Raw genomic sequence first — 24,834 nt, 5'->3', positions numbered from 1 at the left:
TCTGCCATGGAACCAAACCGAACTGACCCATGCTCACCCCTAACCTGCCCAAACCCACCCAATTTCCACCCCTAGACACGGGTTAGGGGTGGTGATTAAAAAAAGAATTAAGGGTTAACAATTTAATAGGACATTGGTCTTTCACAAGAGTAATGGCAAAATAGTATTTTTGTAGGGAGTAGGATTCTTGTAGCTTGCCTCGTATGGTTTGAATATGGCTTTATCAAATTGAGTTAGGATGAGGTAGGGTATGGGTTAAAGATGATGGAAGAAGGTGAAATAGGATTTATTTTGTTGTGGATAAAATAGAAAACTAAAAGAAAATAAGAAAATGATTTTTTTTTTCACAACTATTGATCCCTTAGTTGGGCAAAATGTTTAAGAATGCAGAAGCATGAGGCCAAGCCATAGGACCTTTAGATGCATGAATCATAAGCCTTGAGCAAGGTTTAAAATGTTGGATTCTATGGAAATGTCATTTGAAATTTTGTGAATATTTATTATGATAAATTTATACATTGTAAACATAAACCTATAAAATTTCTATTAATTTTTTTCTTGAAACTACAAAAGGGCATACTCTTTCAAATAATTATATCATTATAAAGTGATAAAATTATCTTATAAAATGATTATAGAATTTTGAAATGGCCAATTCCTACACAATATTATATCTAATTGCAGTTGCTATTATAGTGTAAATATTATTTCATTTTTTTATTTGATGTAAAATTATGATTTAAATATGAATATGCCTTTTAAGCTATTGTAAATAAATATTAAAACACTTGACTATTTTGTAAGTAAATAAATAAAATCATTTCATAAAGAAAAATTAGAAATCATCCATATTAATAAACACTTGGGTTATACTGGCCTACAAAAAGGGGTGCCTCACACATTGTACTTGCAAATAATTCTTTTAAACAACTTGATAAAATCCTTCATTGTCATCAATAAAAACAAATATTTATGTATTGTATTGAAAACTTTACATTAATACAATTAATTGAGAGATATTGATTGAGAGAACACATATAAGATTTTTATATACTAGGGAATATATTGAGAGATATTCTAGTAGTATTTTGTGTCAGTACCCATGGAAGTAGGAATATTTGTAAATTTTAAACCATGGCCTTGTGGCATGCAACTTATCATAAGTTACCAGTTTTCTACGAAAATTAAGAAAAATGAAGTGTTGGAAAATGCAAAAGAAGGAATCAATAAAAGAAATTACAAAAGAAGAGCATATTTTTATTTGGAAAAAGCATGTAAATGAACAACTAATCACATTGAAAAGAGCTATAAGATTATTAGGAGCTTATAAACCATTTAATAACAGGTAAACATTTTTATATGCAAAATAATACATAAATGTACATATGATTAAGACCTTATGATCACAAATGCATACATAAATATAAATATGCACTTCCTACTTTTGCTCCTTTCTCGATGGAAAATTTGATCAGAGGCTGGCCTTACAGAGCATGTTCAACAATCACAAGAACAATAATGGCCTTATCATGGATAGATCCAAGCTGGCAACATATAAAGTTGAACTTTGGTGGAAGTAGCATGGGAAATCCAGGGAAACCAGGCATTAGTGGTTTATTTAGACTTGTGGCTTTGCATTCAGGGCCAATAGGACAAGGAGATTTACATTTATTATGGGCTGATTTACTGGTGGTGCACCAAGGGATTAAACTTGGAAAGCTGCTAAATATGAGAAACATTGTGGTAGAAGGAGATTTCTACATCTTAATAAGAGGATTAGTGAATAGAATCTTGTTGAATTGGCAATATAGTTATGTACTAAGAGAAGTGAGGCAGCTGGCAAAGGAATTACTAGTTCAGTTTTGATGGACAAGGAAAGAAAACAGGCTGGTGGATTATCTAGCTAAACAAGGAGTACATGGAGATCAACTTTTTTGGGTTGTAACAGGTGAAGTTGTAAATACATTATAAGATTGTTTAAAAGGGGTGTAACCAGGGATTTGTAGATGGGAGTTTGGACTACTTAAGGGGATGTGATGTTTCTTTCTCCTTGTATGTTATTACTCTTTAATTAATACAATGCACAGATTCCAAAAATTATACAAATGCACAAACTAATATATTTATATTATATATACATTGACAAAATCACACATAAGGCATCTCAAGGTGTTAGTAGCCTCATACAAAGGCTTGAGCTTCAAGGTGTAAAGCTGATAGGCCCTCGACTACCCATTCAGGCCCATCACAGGAGACCCAGGCCCACAACATGCAACAGCCAGGCCAAGCACAAGAGAAGCACTCGATCTCCCATGTGCAACTGCCACAGAGGTTTGTTTACGTGAGGAGGCCACGTCCCTCCAGTTAGTTAGCCGTCTCAGTCAAGCCAAGTGCAGGAGAGGCTGAAGAGAGAGTATAAGTATTGTATTACCTCACCGATTCTGGGCATGAAAAATGAAACCCTACTGATCTCCTCCATCTCTCCTCCTCTCTTCTTCCTCTCCTCTACTCTACTCTATTTTCAGGAGGGTGAGCTCCCTCGAACCAGTTCAGGTTTTCATAATATCAAAGTGATCTTATCAACTGGTGTCAGAGCTTAGCACTGATGACTAATACGAGATCCACTGCAGTAGATGATCGTGTTGATTGAATTGAAGTAGAAGTTCACCGAACCATATCAGAACTGAAGGACATCAAGGAGACCTTGTCGGCACTGGTGGGGCAGTTCAAGTGACTATCCACATCCATGGCGAGGGAACCAGAAGCGGAAGGATCCAGTAGCAGCGTGGGTAGACATGGCGGGGTCTCCCCAGCCAAGATGACAAAGATCATATTCCCAGTTTACTTAGGTGATGATTCGGTACCTTGGATTATTGGACTAAACGGTATTTTGAATATCATGAGACCCCGGCACACCAACGAGTGCCTATTGCCTCTATCCACCTCGATGGAGAGGCCATTATGTGGTACCAATGGTATCGGAAAACACACCCCCAGACTACTTGGATGGACTTCACCGAAGCCTTACGAGTGAGGTTTGGACCCTCTGGGTATGAAAATTGTGATGAATCCTTGTCCCGCATCAAACAGACTGGTAGTGTGCGGGAGTATCAGACTGAGTTCGAGAGATTAGCCACCCGTGTGCATGGTTGGCCGAAAACGTCTCTGGTTGGCTGTTTCATCGGGGTTTTACGGGAAGACATAAGGATTGAAGTAAAAGCATTGCAGCCTTCAACTCTTATCTCTGCTATCAGGCTAGCTAAACTCCAAGAAGACAGGCTAAACCGATTAAGAAAAACCACTAGACCCCGGGCACTAAACCAGAAGCCCCAACACCCAAGAACCCCGAGACCATGGTAGTACCTTACAAGAAGTTATCCTGGACCGAGATGCAGGCCCATCGAGAAAAAGGGTTATGTTACAATTGTGATGAAAAATTTACCCAAGGGCACCGGTGCAAGACCCCACACCTCTACCTATTACAGGTTGAAGAGGAGGGTGCCAACTCTGAATGGGAACTGGAAGTTGGAACCAATGAAGCAGTCCCAACTACGGAAATTGAATATTATGTGATTTCTATGCAAGCTCTATCGGGATGTCAGAGCCCACGTACCATGAGGATGGAAGGGTTACCATGAGGATGGAAGGGTGGGTTCAGGCCCAAAAAGTGGCTATCATAATCGACAGTGGAAGTTCTCTAAATTTTATCACCCCTGGGTTGACCCGGAGACTCAGGTTGGATGTGGAACCCATAGCTCCCTTTGCTGTTAACATGGCCAGCACCCCCTTGAATTTTCAGGGTCTGCTATATTTCTGGGCGTCGAATGGCTTCAACAATTGGGCCCAGTAATGTGCAATTGGGCTGCCCTTACAATGCAGTTCCAACATGAAGAACTCACCTGCATATTAAGGGGAACCAGACCTGTCTCGGCCACAGCTGAACCTCCCCACCTCATTCTCAAGAGCTATCAATACTCGGATACACCCTTGCTAATGAGTATGGGCCCCATGCCTCTTAGGCCGACACTGACTGTTGATGAACCCGGAGCAGCAGGACCAACTCCAACAGCTCCTGAGAGAATACAAGGATGTATTCCAAGAGCCATCTGCTCTCCCCCCCCCCCCCCTCGAGACAGCTGGACCACCGGATTGTACTGCAACCGGGAGCACCTCCCACAAATGTCCGTCCATACTGGTACCCACATTATCAGTGGGTAGAAGTGGATAAGATGATCCAAGAACTCCTGGATAAAGGGTTCATTCGGCCCAGTAACAGCCCGTTCTCCTCACCTGTCTTACTAGTAAAGAAAAAGGACGGGACATGGAGATTTTGTGTTGACTACTGAGCCCTCAACAACATCACTATGAAGGACCGATATCCCATTCCATTGATAGAAGAGTTGTTTGACGAGTTGGGCCAGGCCCTCTTCTTCTCCAAACTGGACCTCAGGTCCAGGTACCACCAGATCTGAGTCCACCCAGAAGATATAAATGAGACAGCTTTTCGGATGTCGGATGGGCACTACGAATTTGTGGTTATGCTATTTGGTTTAACCAACGCACCATCTACCTTTCAGCAGCTCATGAATGACATTTTCAGACCGTATTTGCGACGCTATATATTGGTTTTATTCGACAATATACTTATCTACAGCCCCACCTGGGCCTCACACCTGACACACTTGCGTCGCACTCTGGACCTACTTAGGTAGCACTCCTTGTTTGCCAAGCCCACTAAATGTTCCTTTGGACAGACCAATATTCATTACCTTGGGCATATAATAACAGGTGGGAAAGTTTGTACAGACCCGGACAAGGTTCCAAGCATGGTCAACTGGCCTAGACCATGGAACCAAAAATCAATTAGAGGGTTCCTTGGACTGACTGGTTACTACAGGTGTTTCATAGCCGGTTATGGTATGTTGGCCACACCTCTCACTAAGTTGTTGAAGAAACAATCCTTACATGGGACGAGGCGGAAGAAGGGGCCTTCCAATCTCTTAAGAAGGCAGTCACACCTTGTCTCTTCCAGATTTCAGTAAAGAATTTGTGGTGGAAACTGATGCTTCAGGGAAGGGGGTTGGTGCAGTCTTAATGCAGAATGGGCAACCATCAGCTTTCTTCAACCGAGTTCTATCAGCCGAGGCCCAAGCCAAGTCCACATATGAGAAAGAGTTGATGGCGATTACCTTAGCAGTACACAAATGGAGGGTGTACCTTCTGGGAAGGAGATTTACGGTGCGAACCGATCACTGAAGCATTAAACATTTATTGGAGCAGAGGATTCTCAGCCCAGAACAGCAAAAATGGGCCTACAAACTTCTGGGTTACGATTTTCATATTGAGTATACACCTGGGCCTTCAAATGCAGTTGCAGATGCACTATCCAGGGTAGAAGATTTCTAGCTGATGGGCCTGTCTAAACCCAATTACCCCTTGTATGACCTCATCCCGCAGGAGGCACAATCAGATCCAGAACTCAGCCGGATCCGATCCCAATGGAGCAAGGATCCCACTTTAGTGCCAGGATATTCTGTAACTAGTATTGCACTCTTCTATAAAGGTTGTGTGGTAGTAGCCAGCAAATCAGAGTATCAGAAGGAGTTTCTCAAGTTATTTCATGACTCGACTATAGGTGGGCATTCTGGGTTTCTCAGAACCTACAAGAGGATAGTGAGCCATTACTATTGGAGGGGAATGAGACGTATGGTTCCGAGTTAAGTGGCCTGTTGTGACATATGCCAGCAACACAAGTATAGCACCCAGTCTCCTGCAGGTCTACTTCAGCCCTTACCCATTCCAGAACGAGTATGGGAAGACATTACCATGGATTTTATTACCGGGTTGCCTAAATCAGCAGGGAATTCGGTGATCCTGGTGATTGTGGACCACCTGAGCAAAAATGCTCATTTCTTGGCGCTACCACAGCCGTACACAGCTTCCACAGTGGTCAGTAGCTCGAGCTTATGTCCAGGAGGTAGCCAAATTGCACAGCACTTGAACTCTATCTTGACTGACAGAGACCCCCTCTTTATGAGCAAATTCTGAGATTCTTATTTTTCTGCTCAAGGAGTACATATGCTTCACACCACCAGCTACCACCCCCAGACAGATGGGCAGTCTGAGGTGGTCAATCGTTGCCTTAAAACTTACTTGCATTGTTTCATCGGAGAGAAGCCCAAACAGTGGGCTTATTGGCTGCCATGGGTCGAATATGTTATAACACCACATACCAAGCTTCAACAAGGACTACTCCATTTAAAATAGTTTATGGGAGAGATCCTCCAGCCGTGCTTCCTTACGAGAAGGGGACTTCTACAGTGGCTGAGGTAGAAGCCCAGTTATTGGACAGAGATGAGATTTTGAGATCCCTGAAGCTGCATTTGTAGAAAGCCCAACAGCGCATGAAGTTAGCCTATGACCGCAATCATCGGGAGCTTGAATTTGCAATGGGGGATTGGGTCTACTTAAGGCTCCAGCCTTACCAACAAGCTTCGGTAGCCCGATGGGTTTGGTAGAAGCTAGATCCTAAGTATTTTGGCCCATTCATGGTGATTGAACGAGTAGGGCAGGTAGCTTACAAACTGGAGCTTCCTATTTCCTCGAAATTACACCCAGTTTTTCATGTCAGCATGCTGAAACCATGTCTAAGTCCTACCACTAAGGTCAGCCCAACCCTCCCACAGTTCACTAAATACGGGGGCATATTGATTGAGCCACAACAAATCAGAAATATAAGGTGGGTCAAAATGGGCAAGAAGTTACACAAGCAGGCCCTGGTCGTGTAGAAGAACTTGCCACCAGAAGATGCCACCAGAAGATGCCACATGGGAAGACTGACAAACTGAAAGACCAATATCCTCACATCAACCTTGAGGACAAGGTGTTTCTTGAAGAGGGTGGGACTGATAGGCCCTCGATTACCCATTCGGGCCCATCACAGGAGACCCAGGCCCACGACATGCAGCAGCCAGGCCAAGCATGAGAGAAGCACTCGATCTCCCATGTGCAAATGCCATTGAGGTTTGTTTACGTGAGGGGGCCACATCCCTCCAGTTAGTTAGACGTCCTAGTCAAGCCATGTGCAGGAGAGGCTGAAGAGAGAGTATAAGTATTGTATTACCTCACCGATTCAGGGCATGAAAAATGAAACCCTACTGATCTCCTCCATCTCTCCTCCTCTCTTCTTCCTCTACTCTACTCTACTCTATTTTCAAGAGGGTGAGCTCCCTCGAACCAGCTCAGGTTTTTAGAATATCGAAGTGATCTTATCAAAAGCCCATACACTTGTTCAAAGCACCGGCTGGAAAAAAATTCCACCTTATGTATAGTGTGGTATAGTCTGTAACTTTTTTAATAGCCAAATTGTAATAAGGAACCATATTTTCCAAAGAAATGGTAAAGAGCCTATATGCAAAGCCCTGTTATCTAGGGGTGAGCAAAAAAACCGAAAAACCGACCGAAATCAAACCGAAAGTCGGTTAACCGAATCGGTCAGTTCGGTGTTTTTAAAAACTAAAGGTACCGGTTCGGTTTCGGTTAACCAAAATAGAAAACCGATTGGTATGCATATATTTCTATATATTTTTATATATATTTATGTATATTAAATATTTTATATTTTTTTATATATTATAAATTAATAAATATGCATTATATATAAATATATATTTATAATATATTATATTTTATTTATTATTTAAAATATAATATTTTATATATATTTATAATTTGTTATTATATTTTTATAATATATATTGTAAAAATTAAATATTTATAATATATTTATAATATTTATATTTATAATCTAACCAACGGATAACCGAACTAGTCAATTGGTTAACCGATTGGCTTCGGTTTGGTTCCGGTTACCGGTTTTCAAAAAACCAGTAGTACCGGTTCGATTCCAAAAAATGCCCCATGGTTCGGTAACCGAACTGTGAGCACCCCTAGTGGTATCATAGCCTGAAATTGGCTAGATTGCAATTTTATGTGAGAAATATTGTTCTATATAAACTAGACTACACATCCCAACTATGGTTGGTTTCATAGTGTGGCCTGCTGTAAGAGGGAAATGCCTTACTAAGGGACTGGCTAACAGGGGGGGGTTGGTACCGGTACTGGAGTCTTTGGAATGTGTGATGTGTGCCTGGAGTGAAGAGTCAGTGTACCACCTGTTTGTGCATTGCAGGATAAGAGAAATAACCCTGCAAGACTAAAGATTTAATCTGAAAATAGAGAGAGAAAAGTGCTGAACCATAAGAAGGAGATGGTGAGAGAAGAAAGGTTGGAGAAGAGAGTCCGTTGACCTCTCTCCAGTCCCCTAATCACTTTTATTAATTCTAATGAGGAAAAAATAGTATAATTACAGTGATGCCTTTAATAGGGCAGCCAGCTCATAAAAGCATAAAAGAAAAGTTAACAGGCCCATTAACATAAAAGACAGCTACAACTAAAGAATAAGCAAAAAAAGGAAGATTAGGGCCCATTTGGCCCAGCCTCTCTACAGCAGGATTGCTATCACTTCTGTGAGCTGTTCAATGTCAGTTGGTGTCAGCTGAGGGGCCTATTTGACCTGCTGAGTCCTTGGACGTTGGTGGGGTTAAACCATAAGGGATTCTATGGAGTATAATTCCCTAGCGGTCAGTTGGGTCATAGGAAGGAAAGAAACTGTGGAGGATGTGGTAATCAGGCTGTGGGTACTGTACACGCTTGGTTATAAGCCAATGACCTGTTCAGGAAAGTTCCACACTACCAGTTTTTTTAATATAATATCCTATTCAGTTGATACACAGATCTGATATGGAGTAAAATTTTTTATCATCTATTTTTGTATGGAGTGCCTTGGTTTTAGTGGCTCTACTTCTAGATGTATAGTTACTGGCTGTATATACTTGGTCTTTACATGTAAACATTATCTTTTACAGTGTTAAAATATAATGTGATACTTTACCTTTTCTTCAAAAACAAACACTAGACTTCAATCTAAACTTGTAGATGAATCTAATATACTTTCTAAAATAGCAAATCTCTCTGAAACATTTTCTATTGAACTACTGATTTTGTTGGAAATATCATTATCTTGCCATTACCATACTTTGTTATAATAGTTGAATGCTACTTAGTTCTTGATTTGACATCTCATGTATGCAGCCTTACAGTTGGATCCAAACAGTGATTCCATAAGAGAAAATATCCGGGTTTGTCTATGTTCCTTCCCCTATTGTTTTAATCATACACACACACAGTCCATGTCACTGTTTTTGCTCTCTCTCTCTCACACACACGCACCAACACCCACACTGTCCTCGTTTTTCATATGAGCTAATCTTTTTTTTTTCATTTCTAATCATAGGTGGCTGAACAAAAACTGAAGGAAGAGATGCAGCATTCTGGAAATGGTCAGGTAGTTACTTTCTATTCCTCATTAATCATGATTTATTTATTTGGTGCAAAGATGAGTTGTTCTGTACATACATATCGCAGGGATTCTTGTACCACTGTATAGTTGCTCACTCTTTGTGGGCATCATAGTCATACCTGTGGTTCTTGATACATTTAAGTTAAATAGAAGCATTCTTTACCTTTTCAATGGACAAGATGCATGCATTACAGTGAAAGCTGTAAGTTCCTACCAAGGTTCAAAGTATTGGAAATGCAAGGTGTATCGGAAAGACAATTTTAAGAGAATGCCAGCATGCACTTTGGGTCATGGTTTAAAATGTCCCTAATTTCCCTAATATTTCCACAACAGATTTCCATTTCCATGGGTAGTGACACAAAATTTTACTGGAATCGACATATTCCCCAATGAACACTACCAACACTATGTGGAGTACAAGAGATAGTTTCCATGACATACATATTCCCCAATGAACACTACCGACACTATATGGAGAACAAGAGATAGTCTTATAACATAAGTTGGTTATAGCATTTTAGATATGTGGAGTAAAAATGTCATTGGCCACCTAACTTACATGATTACCACATTGAGCTAGCTCAATATTCATTTCAAACATGAAGTTAAATATTAGTTTTTCTTTGTGTAATAGATTAGTTGGTCGATATATTACAACCATTTACATTTTCTATGAGTTTAAATTTTGCTTTAAATCATTCTATCATGAAGCTTTTAATCTTAAGGTTTACAGGGCAACTTCTGAACGTATTCTTTTGACTAAAAGACTATAACCTTAGTTTTTAGCTTTTTTTAGTTAAGAAGTAATTATTGAAATTAATCAAAGAGAGAAACAAGATTAATAAGAGGAATTTAAATTCAGACTTGAAAACATGAAACCAAATGATACACTTACAGTATCAGCTTGTATCAGGATATTATTGGCTAATACAGACCTCAAACAGTCCGATAACAAGCCCATATCGGCCCGATACACACGAAAAAGTGCGAAACATGTGAATTCTACATGTTCCATGTATCAGACCTTCCTTGGAGTGGTACATATCAGGCCGTATCGGCCGATATGTTGAGAAATTTAAAACCTAGGTTCCTACTCTCTCTTTCATTTGTATAGTTGTCTCCTTTTCCTGCTTCACCATTAGAACAACCAGGGACACCATTAAAATAATGGTACTTTTTCTGGAGAAGATGCAGATACCTGTATCCATCACCCAATAACTTTATCTACCTGATAGTGATATAATCCCTTGAAATATACTTTAATCTGTTGAGGTGAGCCAAGTAACAGGTCATAAATTTTAATAGCATGATCTGTCATTCTTGTTGTGGGACATAAGTTTATTGGTGTGAAAATTTTAATAAATTCTCATGCAACATAATTCACTCAATCAAGTGATCGAGCTCTTATTATTTTGGGTAAGGCCCATTCAGGGAATCATACGGGTTGTTCCCCTAAATTACATCTCCACAAGAAAGTAGAGAACACCTTTTGATTCTGACTTGGAGAAATGAATGCATAGAACAAAAGAAAACAACAATAGGGTACTTAAAAGAACTTTTCATTTGCTTTTCTTTTACATCAAGTGAACAAGAATGAGAAGAAAGAAAAAGAAAATACAATTGAGAAACTATACAGCAATACATTTCTATTTTCTTTTTAATACAAAGAAAATTTCCTTCTCACTCCTTTCTTCACAATAAGTTGTAGTCAATCAGATGAAATTCTGATTGTAGACAGCCTTAATCCTTGGATTTTTGCATACAAAAAGGGAACCGTAGTCAATCAAACTGAATATTTGATTGTAGACGACTTTCATCCCTCTGCTCTTCATTTTCATTTGAAGGGAACCATAATCAGCCTTCGGTGATTAGACTGAAGATGGTTTAATCCCTAACTGTCTTGAAAGAGGGACCATAATCAACCAAGTAGAGGCACCTGGTTGTAGATGGTTTATTTCCCTCTACTCTTCATTTTCATTTGAAGGGAACCATAATCAGTCTTTGAGAATTAGACTGTAGATGGTTTAATCCCTAACATTGTCTTGAAAGAGGGGCCATAGTCAACCAAGTAGAGGGACCATAGTCATAATTCTCCAGATATTTCTTTCATTTTCTAGGGTTCTACCATGAGATTTAAGGCCAAGGAGACCCTAAGCTGTCAATTGACTACTAGGGAGACCTGATTTATTGCAAGTTTAGAAGCTAGACTGTGAAAGCACTGTGCTTCAAGAGGAGAGAGCTGCTGTCCAAATGACTGCAATCAATTCTAGATTGTAGGAAGTTGCAGCCCAGGTGTTTCTGGAGTTTTACCTCTCCTGCTGTGTGATGGTAGTGTTATCCTAGTACTCAAACCAAAAGGTACTTCTTGCTTCTGCTTCCTTTAAGTGAGTTTCAAGGGACTAGAGGTTCAACTATCTCCCAACAATAGTGAGGTAACTTCTAGGGGTTTTTGAACTGGTGATGGGGGTGCGAACATTGAGAATCCAAATCTGTCCAGCTTATAGATTACTAATGTGATGTTGGATAAGAAGAATTTCAAGTTTTCTCACTATGGAAGGGAAAAGCACACCATGGATACATGCTGGATTTTACACCTCACAACTTAAACAGCAGCCCTGAGAAAAGATAAGAAGTCCTGCAACGGTCCAAATACATTAGGATATATTCTAAACTCAAATGTTGAAGATAATGCCCAAAGGAGCAATCACATTGGTTCTTCTCTATTGGGACAAACCACTTCTCTCTCTAGTCACTTTCCTGAATTCACAACCGAAGAGGTAATTCTTAGTCAGGTTATAGCACAATTGAAACTTTCCTCCATTGCCTCCTCTTCCTTTGCAAGATAGGTACAGATTCTACACTTAGTGCTATTCCATCCCCATCTAGATGCTCTTGGGTTATCAACTCTAGAGCTTATGAGCATATGACGAACACATCATCCTTGTTTTCATCTTATCAGCTTCTTTTGGGCAAGACAAAGTTAGAATTGCCAATGGTACTATGCCGTCCCCATCTAGATGCTCTTGGACTTTCAACTCAAGAGCTTATGAGCATATGACGAACACATTATCCTTGTTTTCATCTTATCAGCTTTCTTCTGGGCAAGACAAAGTTAGAATTGCCAATGGTTTTCTTTCCACTATCCTAAGAAGGGAGACATCTAGCTTGGGGAGAACCTCCTACAAGGTTTAAAGTATCGACACATTACACCCTGTATCAGCAGGTAGCTGATACACCTTTTTCAAGGCTTTACCCAAAACTTTGTTTTTTAAATGTTAAGTAGCCTAATCGTGAAGCAGTTTTGTATGTTGTGTTATAAAATACTTTTGTATTCTTAACTCTTTGAGATAATAATTATAAAATTGACATTACTAAACTAAAATATTCATTTTGTGTGTTTATATACTAATTTCTTTTTAATATTTTCTTATTTGTTAGGGTTTAATCAACATAAACATTGCTAACTGCTGTATTGAACCCTTAAAGACTTCAAAACCTGAACCAATAAAAATGTTTGGCAAGGGGGCTTCAGGGGGAGAGGATGTTGGTATGGAGAGCTTGGTTGGAAAGAATAAGGATGAGAAGACGAGAAATTTTAGAAAGGGTGTAGACGAAGATGAAGCAGAGGATATGTAATGTTGTTATGTTTGGGCTATTTCCCCTTCTAAAGTGTTGAGTTGGGGAGCCTTTGTACTTTGTACAAGTTTTTTCTATCAATAAAATTTTACATTGCCTTTTCTCAAAAAAAAAAAAAAAAAGATGAAGCGGAGGATAGAATGGGGAAGAAGCAGGACGTGGGTGAGATTAATGATAAAGTGGATGTTAGGGAGAGAAAATGTGTTGGGAGTGAAGAAACAAAGATTTACCATAGGAAAAGAGGTTATGGAACGCTAACTATTGACAATGACTTAGGAGATGAAGCAGAAGGAGAGACTTTGATGGATGAAATACATGAGGTTGGAAAAAAATCCGATCTAAATACAATCATCAACAAGGAATTGGAGGTAAGTATAAAACTGGGCCTTTTTTTCTTGGGTGGAGGGGAATGTGCAGGGAATGCTTTTAAGGAAGTGGAAGAATCGACGGAAGAATCTATAATAAAGAATGGGAAGAATTTTCCAATTGTTGACTTTTTAGAGGTTTGGTTGTGGAAAGGGAGAAGGGTGTCGACTTGCCAGCATAAAAAATGTTTGAGAAGAATGCCATCATAGAACTAGAAAAGATTAACGAAACTGAGGGGAAGAAGAAGATTGATAAGATAGTCCTTATTGTAGTTAAGAGATTTAAGCACCAAAATAAGAATTGAACGGTGACAGTTTCAACAGTATTTGCTAGATTGAGGGGAGATTTATTTGGGGTTGGCATAAATAAAAGGGTAAGGAAGACAAGAAAAGTTGTGAAGAAGAAAAAAACAGTCGCAATTCCTATAGATGAAGGATTGGAAGGAAGGGTGTGGGGATTGCATAGGGTAAGGGGTTTTTGGGTGGTCTGCCTAATTGGCTTTGGAAAGATGGGAGATAAGTCTTTTAAAGGGTATATGCCTTTTTCTTTCGGTTTTTGCATATGGGAGGTTTTTGAGTTTACTTGTTTTGATTTGATTGAGCTTTATTGATTTCCGGGAGGTCGGATTTAATTATGGGGTCTTCAGGTGATTCCTTGTCACCTGTTGTATTTTCTTCCGTTTCCTTTAATAAATTTTTCTTCTTTATTTATCTTAAGAAAAGAATTTCTTTTCCTATAACAAAAATAGGGTTTTCTCCCCTATATTGTTTGAATGTTCTTTTCATTCTTCTTTTTCTTCTCATCAATATGTTGATTTTCTGTACTTTAACATGATGTTTATACTTTTCTTATGAAAATTATGGATAATTATTAAGGAAATAGTAGGGGTGAGCATTCAGTTTGTTCAATTAAAAACCGACCGAACAAATCGAACTTTTAAAACCAATGTAGTATTTTTAAAGACCAAATCGAAACCAAATTCTTCCAAAACCAAACAAACCGAACCAATTTTTTTTTTTTTGGTTATTTCGGTTGATTTGCTTAGAACCGAAAATCCATTTTAGTGATCATGATTCATGTGGTTTTCTCAATCATTTAACATGTATTTTTTCTCACTTTTTCTTGGTTGAATTTAATATGGCTATGATCAGTCGGTGCTAGAGTTTGCTGCTTCAGAGAGTAAAAGAAAATTATAGGGAATAAGGGAAGAAAAAGAAAAAATAAATGATAAATACTTCAGACTTCACTTTCTGCTGTCTATCGGTGTTGGAGTTTGTTGATTCAGTGATTCAGAAAGTCAAAAAACAAAATTACAGGGAATGAGGGAAGAAAAAGAAAAAAAAATAAACGATAAATATTAAATACCTGAGACTTCACTTGTCGTCGTTTGTCGATGCCGGAGGTTGAATTTGCTACTTTAGAAAGAGGGAAGACGGAGAATTGGTGTCTTGGAGAGGAAGACTCGACAGTTGACAGATACGAACGTACAATATACAAAAAGTCATAAAGAAATCAAAGAATAAAGTAAAAGTTCAAGGATTTTTGGTTTTGGCCTAAAGACCTATATAATTACTAATACACCCTTAGAAGTTCAGTTATTTCGGTTAATCGAACCTCTAAGTACCGCACCTGAAATCGAAACCCAAGGATTATAAAATTGTAATAAAAGGCCAAAGCCAAACTGTATACCCAAACAAACCGAAACCAAAATTTCAATTCGGTTATTCGGTTTAAACCGAACACCCCTAGGAAATATAGAGTATGGAACCTAGGGAACTACCCTAGAATATATGTTTTTTACTTAAAAAAAATCCATTGCCTAGGCAACTAGGCGACAAGGTGCCCCCTGTAGCCTAGCCTCACCTTGGTGCCTTGAAAACTGTGGCCTTTAAATCGATCCCCTTGGCATATTTTAGAATAAAAAACTAAAAAAAAATGAGCACAAGGTTCAAAGTGTCAGTACACCCCTTGCGGCGTATCGGGGTGTATTGATACTTTGAACCTTGACCTCCTACTTAAATCTGCCTTGCATCTCCCAAATTTTGCTACTAACTTGCTTTTTGTTTTCAATTACCAAAAAAAAAACTTGCTTTTTGTTTCTATTAGGGCAGCCCAATGCATGAGATTCCTACCAATGCAGGGTTTGGGGGGGGACAGATGTACACAGCCTTACCACTGTACATACAGAGGTTGTTTCCCAATAACAAAAACCCTGGATTGTATTTTGACATTTTTTCCTACTCGTGTTTTCCAAGACCGGCTGGTGGGGAAAATGATTGGGAGTGGTTGCTAATGTGTGGGGTTCTTCACTTTACTTGTTACCTCTATGGATGGATATCACTATTTTATTAGGTTTACTGATCATTTCTCATGATATACCTGGATCTATTTGATAAAAGAATGTGACAAAGTTCCTAAAATCACTATGGTCTTTTGCAATATGATTGAGACTGAATTTGAAAAGAAACTTAAACAATTCAGGTCTGACAATGCAGCTGAGTACTTAAAAATTCATTTAGTTTGTTCTTTGAACATCTTTTGGAGATGGTGCATGCTCTCTTATTTCAACACAAGGTTTCAAAGAAGTTCTGGTCTCATGTAATGCTTTCAACCACCTATCTAATAAATAGGATTCCATCCAGGGTACTTGGTATGAAAACTCCTATTTCTATTCTCTGTCCAAGTAAACCTCAGTTTTCTTTACCTCTGAAAGTCTTTGGCTATATTTGTTTTATACATATTAAGGATCCGAAAAGGACAAAGTTGAATCCAAAAGCTATTCATGTTGTCTTTTAAGGTTAATCAACCACACAAAAAAAGTACAAATATTTTAATCCACATACAGGGTGGAAATTTATTACTAAAGGTGACACTTTTTTGTGAGTCACAATCTTTCTTTGAACCTCCCAAGGGGGGACTTGCATATTATCCATCCCATAAATAAATTTGTTTCTTACTCACATTTATCCATTGCCTATTGTTTCTTTGTTTCTGCACTTTTGTTTGGTATTCTGTCTCCAACTTTTACAGGTATTTTGAAGCTATAGTTGGCTGCAAATGGGTGTATACAATGAAATTCTACAAAGCAAATGATTCTGTATGTAGAAAGATACAAAGCTAAGTTGGATGCAAAGTGGTTCACATAGGAGGGAATAAATTACAAGGAGACCTTTTCCCCGGTTGACAAGTTGAAAGCTATACGGGTATTATTGTCTCTAACAACAAATTACTCTTGGGAACTACATCAACCAAGTGTCAAGAATGCCTTCTTGAATGGGAATCTGCAAGAAGTCTACATGGTTCCTCCATGTTATGACACAATAGGGAAAGTGTGTAGACTAAAAAGAGCTTTGTATGGTCTCAGGCATTTTCTTAGGGCCTGGTTTGAGAGATAACCACATTTTTAAAGTAGGATGGGGGAAGGGTAACCACATAATTATGTATATTGATGATATGGTGGTCACTAGGAACGGTCCAAAGGGGATTCAAGAGTTGATTTTGGCTTCAGAATTTGATATTAAAAGTTTGGGATCTCTAAGATATTTCTTAGGAATTAAGGTAGTGAGGTCTGGTGAAGAGATTTACATCTATCAAAGGAAGTAGACTTGTAGAGACTCCTATTGAGCAGAATCATGGATTGCAAGAGTTATGAGAAACTATATTCAGACAAAGAAAGTTACCAAAGGCTGGTGAGGAAACTTCTTGACTTGTCTCTCATTAGGCCTGACATTGCATACACAATCCACATTGTAAGCCAATTCATGCATGTTCCTCATGTTTCTCACATGAAGGCTGTTGAGATTTGAGAGAGTTTTCTGATATTTGAAGTTATGCCTAGGGAAAGGTTTGTTATTTAAGAAGCATAACAAAGCTTGAAGTTGAGTCATATATTGATGTTGACTGGGAAGGTTCTACAACTTCTACTAGCAATTGATGGTCTACTACTAGATATTATAGTTTTGTAGGTGAAAATCTGATTACTTGGAGAAGCAAAAAATAAACTGTTGTAGCTAGATTAAGTGCAGAATCGAAGTATAGGGCCATGGCTCATGGGGTTGCTGAATTACTATAGATTTGGACTCTTTTGAATTAATTGAGAATGGTTGTCATTGGACCTTTAAAACTTGCAACAATCAAGTGGCAATCAACATAGATAACAATCTTGTCCAATATGATAGGACCATATACATTGAGATTGACAGACATTTTGTGTGAGAGAAGATACTTATTGGAGATCTTTGTATTCCCTACATGCCATCTGCAAAACAGCTAGTTGATTACTTTACTAAGGACCTTACTAGAGCAAGATTTGCTGAATAACTATGCAAGTGGAGCATAAATATAAGTTGTTGGACATAAGTTGTAATTAGGGGTGGAATCGAGCAGAGCTGAGCTGAATACCTGGCTATTCGAGCTCTGCTCGCCAAAACAATGTTCGGCTCAAGCTCAATCTCGATCTCGACTCAAGCTAGAGACTCGAGCTCAAATTTGGCTTGGCTCAAAAGCTTAGAAGTTCGAGCTCGACTATGAGCCAAGCTTCTTATAAAAAATAAAAATTATACATATAAAAACATTTTTTATTTTACATACAAAAATTTAAGAATTATAAAAATTATTATTGTCATACAAATAAAAAAATAAAAAATATTCATATAAAAAATTAAGAATTGTAAATTTTATTTATTATTATACAGAAAAAATAAAAATATTATTATATATAATAAAAATTACATATATATATATAGATATATATAAGGCTTGAGAGCCTCACAACAAACAGGCCTATGTAATGGGATCAAGCTTAGCTCGAAGCTCAATTTAAAACGAGCCGAATTGAGATTTTCATGAGCAGAGCTCGAATAGGTCATGAAAAGTTCAATTCGTTTCCACCCCTTGTTGTAATCATAAGCCTTCATTGCCATTCCTTTTGTTTTCTTGCATTTGGGCTGAGTGGGCATGGGCCTACAATTGTTTTATGTTCTTATTGCTGCCATCTAATCAGGAGTGGAGTTGAAATTTCATGTTTCATGAATCTCTAGGGCTATGTTTGGTTTGAAGGAAAAAGTAGGGAAACCTTTACAAACCTTGTATAGTTTTCCCTATATTTCCCTTCCTTTCCCTACTTTTTCCTTCAAACCAAACATAGCCTAATATAAAAGATAATATGTAGGGCTCGTCAGAAGAGAAGCTCCCACCCCTTTTTTCACATCTCTTCTTATTCTAACATAGGGCTGATAATCCTCAATATATGTGAGATGTGGAGGCACCTGACATTCTGGATATAAACTGGTTGTCAATAACTTAAAATGAATTGTTTGGTCAGTAGCATTCTTGGAAATACATGCAACCAATTGCTGGCACGGGAGTATATAATTCCATTTCCTATTCCATGTTGAAACCATACCATGAAAATGGGAAATGAAAGTAGGAAGGTAAAGTAAGAAATTCTTTGGGGAACCATGACCATTGTGGCTGGGCATTGGTTCCTCAGCTTTTTTTTTCTCTTAATTTCTCCCATTTTCCATAAGACCAAATTCAGTCTTTCTTTTTTAGTTCTATCATCATTTCCTTTCTATTTACTTTTTCCATCACTCTTTGCTTCTGTTTCCTTTTTTTTTCCTTTAGGCTTTGTTTGGGAAGAGGGTAAACGCCGGTTTGATGCATTTATGCAATCTGGTTCAGTTTTTCTGGTGTTTGATAAGAGTACATTTGTGTATTGGAAATGACAGTTATCTCATGTTCCAAAAATGGTTACAAACTTCACACTTAAAGTTGGTCAATGTCAAAAATGTGGATTTCAGTCTTGGAATTCATGTTTATACCCAATAACAACCAAAAGCATTAGGCAAGGAAACAAAATTTATCAATGCAAAACTAAACCAACTTTGTGTTTTCATGAACCAGCATGTTTGTATTTTCACTCTTCCCCTTCCCCTTCCCCTCAATTCAGGCTCTTGTGCATTTTTTATCAATAACTGGAAATTCCATTGATTAAATAAAAGGAATTACATCAGATGAAAAAAGGAGAGAGAACCTCTGACATAGTTGTCAAGGTGTCACCTAGGTGACTAGGCACCCTCGGCTGGGTGCCTCACCCAAACGCCTCGACTTTTAGTTACTAGGCGCTTTTTAGGTGACTATGCGCCCTCCTAGGCAACAAAAATACAAGGCGGGTGCCTTTTATAATATCATTTATATTGCTGTGTCTTATTAATGTATGTGTTAAAAGATTTTATTAAATTCTATCTATATATATATATATATATATATATATATATATATATCAATTATACTTTGTTTTAATGTTTTACTATTGAAACTTAAAAGATCAAAAGGTTAAGAAGAGAAAGAAAAAAAGAAAGAGGAAAGAAAGAATAGAATTATAAAGAGGTTCTTTTTTTATTCTCTTTCTCTCTCTCTAATTAAATAAAACAGAAACTCCATCCTTGTTTTTTCTATTTTGCTTTCCATCTTGAATATTTATCATATAAAGTTAATAACCTTTTTTAGATACTAATTGATATGAAATTGTTCTGTTAAATACTTATTATAGTAGTATTACTTTTGAAAATAATGAATTTAATATATGTAAAAGATTTTATCTTTTCCATCAAAAACTGCCATAACCATTTTCCCAATTCCCAATCCTCCTAATTTTTTTCTCTTGTTGACATGCTCCCAACTAACTTTGTGACCCTTTCCCCCCTCACCTGGATCCCACAAAAAAGCTCTCATCATTTTCTCCAATTTCCTAATCACACTTGATAGGGACCTAAAGACCAGTGGATTAAACTGTTAGCAAGGGTAGCTCTGATTAGAGTGATCCTTCCACCAAGGAAAATGTAGTTCTTCCAGCTAGCAAGTTTCTTAGTAAAACTCTCCATCACTGGGTCCCAAAAGCTAACACCTAGGGTTGTGGCCTAGAGGTAGACAAAGGTATTTAATTGGCTACTGTGCCATCTCAAACGCCATTATATTTGTAAATTCCCCTTCCCTCTTAGTCAGATTCATTCCTACAATGCAACTCTAGTTAAAACTGACCTTAAGATTTGACACGTTCAAAAAATTGAATTATTAGTTTTAGATTTCTAACCCAATTCATGTCATCCCATTTACAAAAAGGAATTGTATCATCTGCAAACTGTAAATGAGTAATAGGCACATCCTCCCTACCTATTCTCCCATCTCTCTCCAGATTTCTCAAGTCGGCCCTAGTTACTATTCTATTTAATGCTTCAGCAATTAAGTTGAATTATTAGTTTTAGATTTCTAACCCAATTCATGTCATCCCATTTACAAAAAGGAATTGTATCATCTGAAAACTGTAAATGAGTAATAGGCGCATCCTCCCTACCTATTCTCCAATCTCTCACCAGATTTCTCAAGTCGGCCCTAGTTACTATTCTACTTAATGCTTCAGCAATAAGTGTGGACTAGAAGGGTGACAAAGGGTCTCCTTGCCTAATCCCTCTCAAGGCCTGAAGGAAATCCACCCCTCTTCCATTTACCAGAATTGAATAATGGCAAGTTGATAAACATCCAGTCACCCACTGATACCATCTTTCCCCAAATCCACTAACACTCAAAACCTCTAACATAAAAGACCAATCCACTAGGTCATAAGCTTTCTCCAAGTCTAATTTATAGATCAAACCATTTTACCTTTCCTTTTCATCTCTTCCACACATTCATTAGCAACTATAATTTGGTTAATAATTTGTCTATTCTGCACGAAAGCCCCTTGGTTAGGGGAGATTAAATGTGGAAGAACTTTTTTAATCTTCAAAGAAAGCACCATAGTGATGATCTTATATAAGCTATTTACTAGACTCATAAGTCTGAAGTCTCTAGGGTGAAGGGGTTCAGCCTTTTGGGGTATCAGAGCTAAGAAAGTAGCATTCAATCCCAGATTAATGATACCCCTCTCAAAAAAAATCATTAAGTACCTCCAAAATATCATCTTTCAGAAAGTCCCAACAGCCCTGGTAAAAAGCCATAGTAAATCCATCTGGCTGTAGTGCTTTAGATCCATCCATGGAGAATATTGCTTTCCTAATTTCCTCCAACTCAACTTTTCTTTCCAGCCAATCTTTTGAACCCTCTGATAATCTAGGCCAATCTAACCCTTCCAAGCAGATTCTGTCATCAACCAGCCTCCTAAATATAGATCTGAAATGCTATGAAAAGGCATGTGAGATTTCATCTCGTTGAGTGAGAGCCACACCTTCTACTTCTAATTTTGAAATAAAATTCTTCCTTTTCCTCTCACTAACCAGCCTCCTAAACAAATATACCTTGATTTTTGTTTCCAGCTTATCTCTTCCTTAATTAAGATGCCTTCCAACTGTGTCCTTGGGGATCTCCTTTTCAATCTATCATTCTTCTCAAAAATACCTCAATTTTCCTTAAGGTCCAACTCTTCAACCTTGTCTATAACCTCCTATTTTCTTACCTCAAAAATACCTCCAGCACTTTCAATCTCCTAATAAAAACTCATACCCTTCCATTTGGCCCTCGAAGCACAACCAACCCACCAATCCCTGACTTTGTCAATAAAACCTGGGTGGGATAGCCACATGTTTCCAAACCTAAACAGTGAGGGCCCCCTTCCACTCAACTCCTCTGAAATGGAAAACGGCCATGGTCAGAGGTTATCTCAGTAAATCTTCCATGACTAGTCCACCCCAATGCTCCTCCTAATGCATAGAAAATAGGAATCGATCTAGTTTAGAGCACATAGGATTTGCTTAGGTACCAATCTAGTTTAGAGCACGTAGGAATTTAGACCAAGTGAATCTGTCATGCGAGAGGAAGTTCTTTTAGCCCAAAATTAGCAATTAGCTCATTAAATCTCCTCATACTCAAGGTGATATTCTATCTAGGATTATTGAATTCGTCAATAAATCTGATTACATTGAAATCACCTCCTAAGCACCACAGGCCCTCTCACAAGCCTCTTATATATCACTCAATTCTTCCCAAAATTCATTTCTTTCCTTGTATCCATTCGGACCATAAATGTTTGTTAGGGCCTACTCAAATTCATCTTCAAGAGACCTGAACTTAACAGATAATGTGAATTTGCCTAATAACTTGATTCCTTCCACTAAATCATTCCTCCAGACAGTAACTGGACCCCCTGAAGCACCCCAAGAAGGTGACCATGCCCAACTAATCCTTATGGCTCTCCACACACACTATCCCACCTGACATCAAAATTCGTAAGCTTGGATTCTTGAATAACCACTATGTCCGGATTCTCCTTAAACAATTCCTTTATTAAAGCTCTTTTCCTAGCACTACCCAAACCCCTTGTATTCCAACTCACTAATTTCATTCTGAATGCTTGTATGAGACCTGCACAAAAATCCTTTATTTGCCTCCCCTTCTTTCCCTTCTCTCACTGAATTCCTCATCTCCTTGCTGATCTCTTCTTATCTTTCAACCTCATTCAGTTTCCTTTTCTAAATTTACCTTCTTGTGCAGCTTTCCTTTTTATGTCTGTTTCTTGAATTGTTAACCTAGTTAGATTTTGTCTTTATACAACATTTTAAAAGTCATTTCATCAAAATGGTGTATTTCTACATTGTCTTTAAAGTCATTTCTCAACCTTTCACTTCTTTGTAGTGATTTGGGCAGTGAAAAGACAATCTTCCTACCGTGGGGATAGCTTTACTGCAACTGTGATTAAAACTAGAGATATTAGTCATTATTTATCGCATTCTTGTGTGTAATACAATTTATTTTGGTGATTCTGCTGAACAGCATTCTACCCCATGATTGTTTTGACTTAATTATTGAATGTACTGTTAACACATTTTCCATTCCAACAGAATGCAGGTTCAACAAGTCATAATCACCAAGACTCAGATAACCAGTCCACAGGAGCGTCTAGGAGCCGAAATGCATCATCACCATTCACATCAATACCTTTCAATGCAGCTGGCCTTCCCACAGATTTTGCAAACATGCTCATGAATATGGCTACAACTGCATATCAGCAGGGCCGGCAGACCCAAGAGAGATCACATGATGGAAGCAACACAGATGGATCTCATGAGCCTGAAATAAGAATAGGTGGGAACATAAGCATGAATTTCGGAGATGAAGTACCGGTGGACCTAACAGGTGCTTGGAGATCTGTGATGGAGATGTTCTCAGGGGCATCACCCCATGATCATCCTCAGGGAAATATGAATAGTGGATCAGCACCAAATTAATACAATGGATACTGATACACTGTACAAAAGAATAGATTGTACTATACTTGCATTGTTCATTTTCCCTCCCTAAATGGATATGAATCAATTTTTCTAATCAATGGAGACGGGCTGAAACATTAGGTTAGCTCTTCACTAGTAATTATGTTCGTCTTTCTGTTCCTAGTTGGGCTACTAAGCCATGACTAGCGAGGGGGGAGAGAGAGAGAGAGAGAGAGAGAGAGAGAGAGATTTTGAACTTGCATCAAGGACCCCTAGGACTTAGTGCTTTCCCTCTCTTTACCATGGTAGCAGAATCACCGGTGAAGAGGAAGATAACCAACAACTAAGAAGATGAAGGCAAATAACATAGCTAGATGGTTTTTTGAGCAAAAAGCAAGATTGGGTTCCGATTCGTTGTTTAGTTACCAAAAAGAAATGTTTTGATTCGTTGTTTATTCTTTGTTTTCTATTCTGTTGTTAAAAAAAAAACAAATCATTTTATTAAACAAATGGTATCCCAAATGATGAATACTATGCCTAACCAGTGGAATAAAGTGGAAAGACATACCCCATTTCAGTTCCTAACCCCAAAAGATCTAAGTTATAATCTGTTAAAAACATTCACCATTAATGTATTGCTCTTGGAGATAGAAAAAAACCAACCAAAAGGCATTTTTGTCTGAGTGAGGGAAAGAGATAAATAGAAAAGTTAATTTGTAAGTGAAGATTGTAACTAATCATTGGAGGCAGAGGAATAGTGACAAGGGTTTTGAGGAAGAGGACAAAAGATATTTCGATTTAATTTTGATAAATTAAGAAAAAAAAGGAAAATAAGACAACAAAAAAAAACAAGGCCAAAAATACAATCAGTAATTTGAACATTTCATCCACTAATATTCTAATTAATTAGATGAGGCGGCATGATCTGAATGGAGGACCGAAAAAGGCCCTTTTTTGGTATGACCCCATCAAAATTTTGCAATTTGAAAATTTTGAAGACCATAAATACTAATTCAATAGCCTACACTTTGTATTAACTATTAAAGTTGGATTCTTTTCAAGTTGACATATAAATTTATTACATGTTTATAAGTCAAGTATTGAGAAGTGAACTCCCATTGCCACAAGATTAGTCCACATTAAAAATGGTTAGGTAGAATAAAGAAAAATGCTTTTGCCCCTCTAATAGTATCGATTTAAATATAGATG

General features: G+C 37.9%; 1 protein-coding gene across 15 annotated transcripts in view; it reads left to right on the top strand.

Annotated features, from left to right (window-relative positions):
• TPR8 (Tetratricopeptide repeat (TPR)-like superfamily protein) overlaps window positions 1–23,744 on the top strand; it is a 111,624-nt gene extending 87,880 nt beyond the window's left edge. For all 15 annotated transcript variants that reach the window (XM_088964809.1, XM_088964810.1, XM_088964807.1 and 12 more), the window contains 3 exons: window positions 9,154–9,200; window positions 9,356–9,406; window positions 23,257–23,744. In XM_088964809.1, the coding sequence (XP_088820935.1) occupies window positions 9,154–9,200; window positions 9,356–9,406; window positions 23,257–23,643 (485 nt within the window). In that variant the 3' untranslated portion in view covers window positions 23,644–23,744. The remainder of the gene's footprint in view (window positions 1–9,153; window positions 9,201–9,355; window positions 9,407–23,256) is intronic.
• The last annotated feature ends 1,090 nt before the right edge of the window (window positions 23,745–24,834 follow it).

This window comes from Nelumbo lutea, chromosome 1, assembly GCF_056320005.1.
Source record: "Nelumbo lutea isolate HS-2025 chromosome 1, American lotus-T2T, whole genome shotgun sequence".
Classification (NCBI taxonomy): Eukaryota; Viridiplantae; Streptophyta; class Magnoliopsida; order Proteales; family Nelumbonaceae; genus Nelumbo; species Nelumbo lutea.
This window is presented reverse-complemented; position numbering and strand designations above follow the sequence as displayed.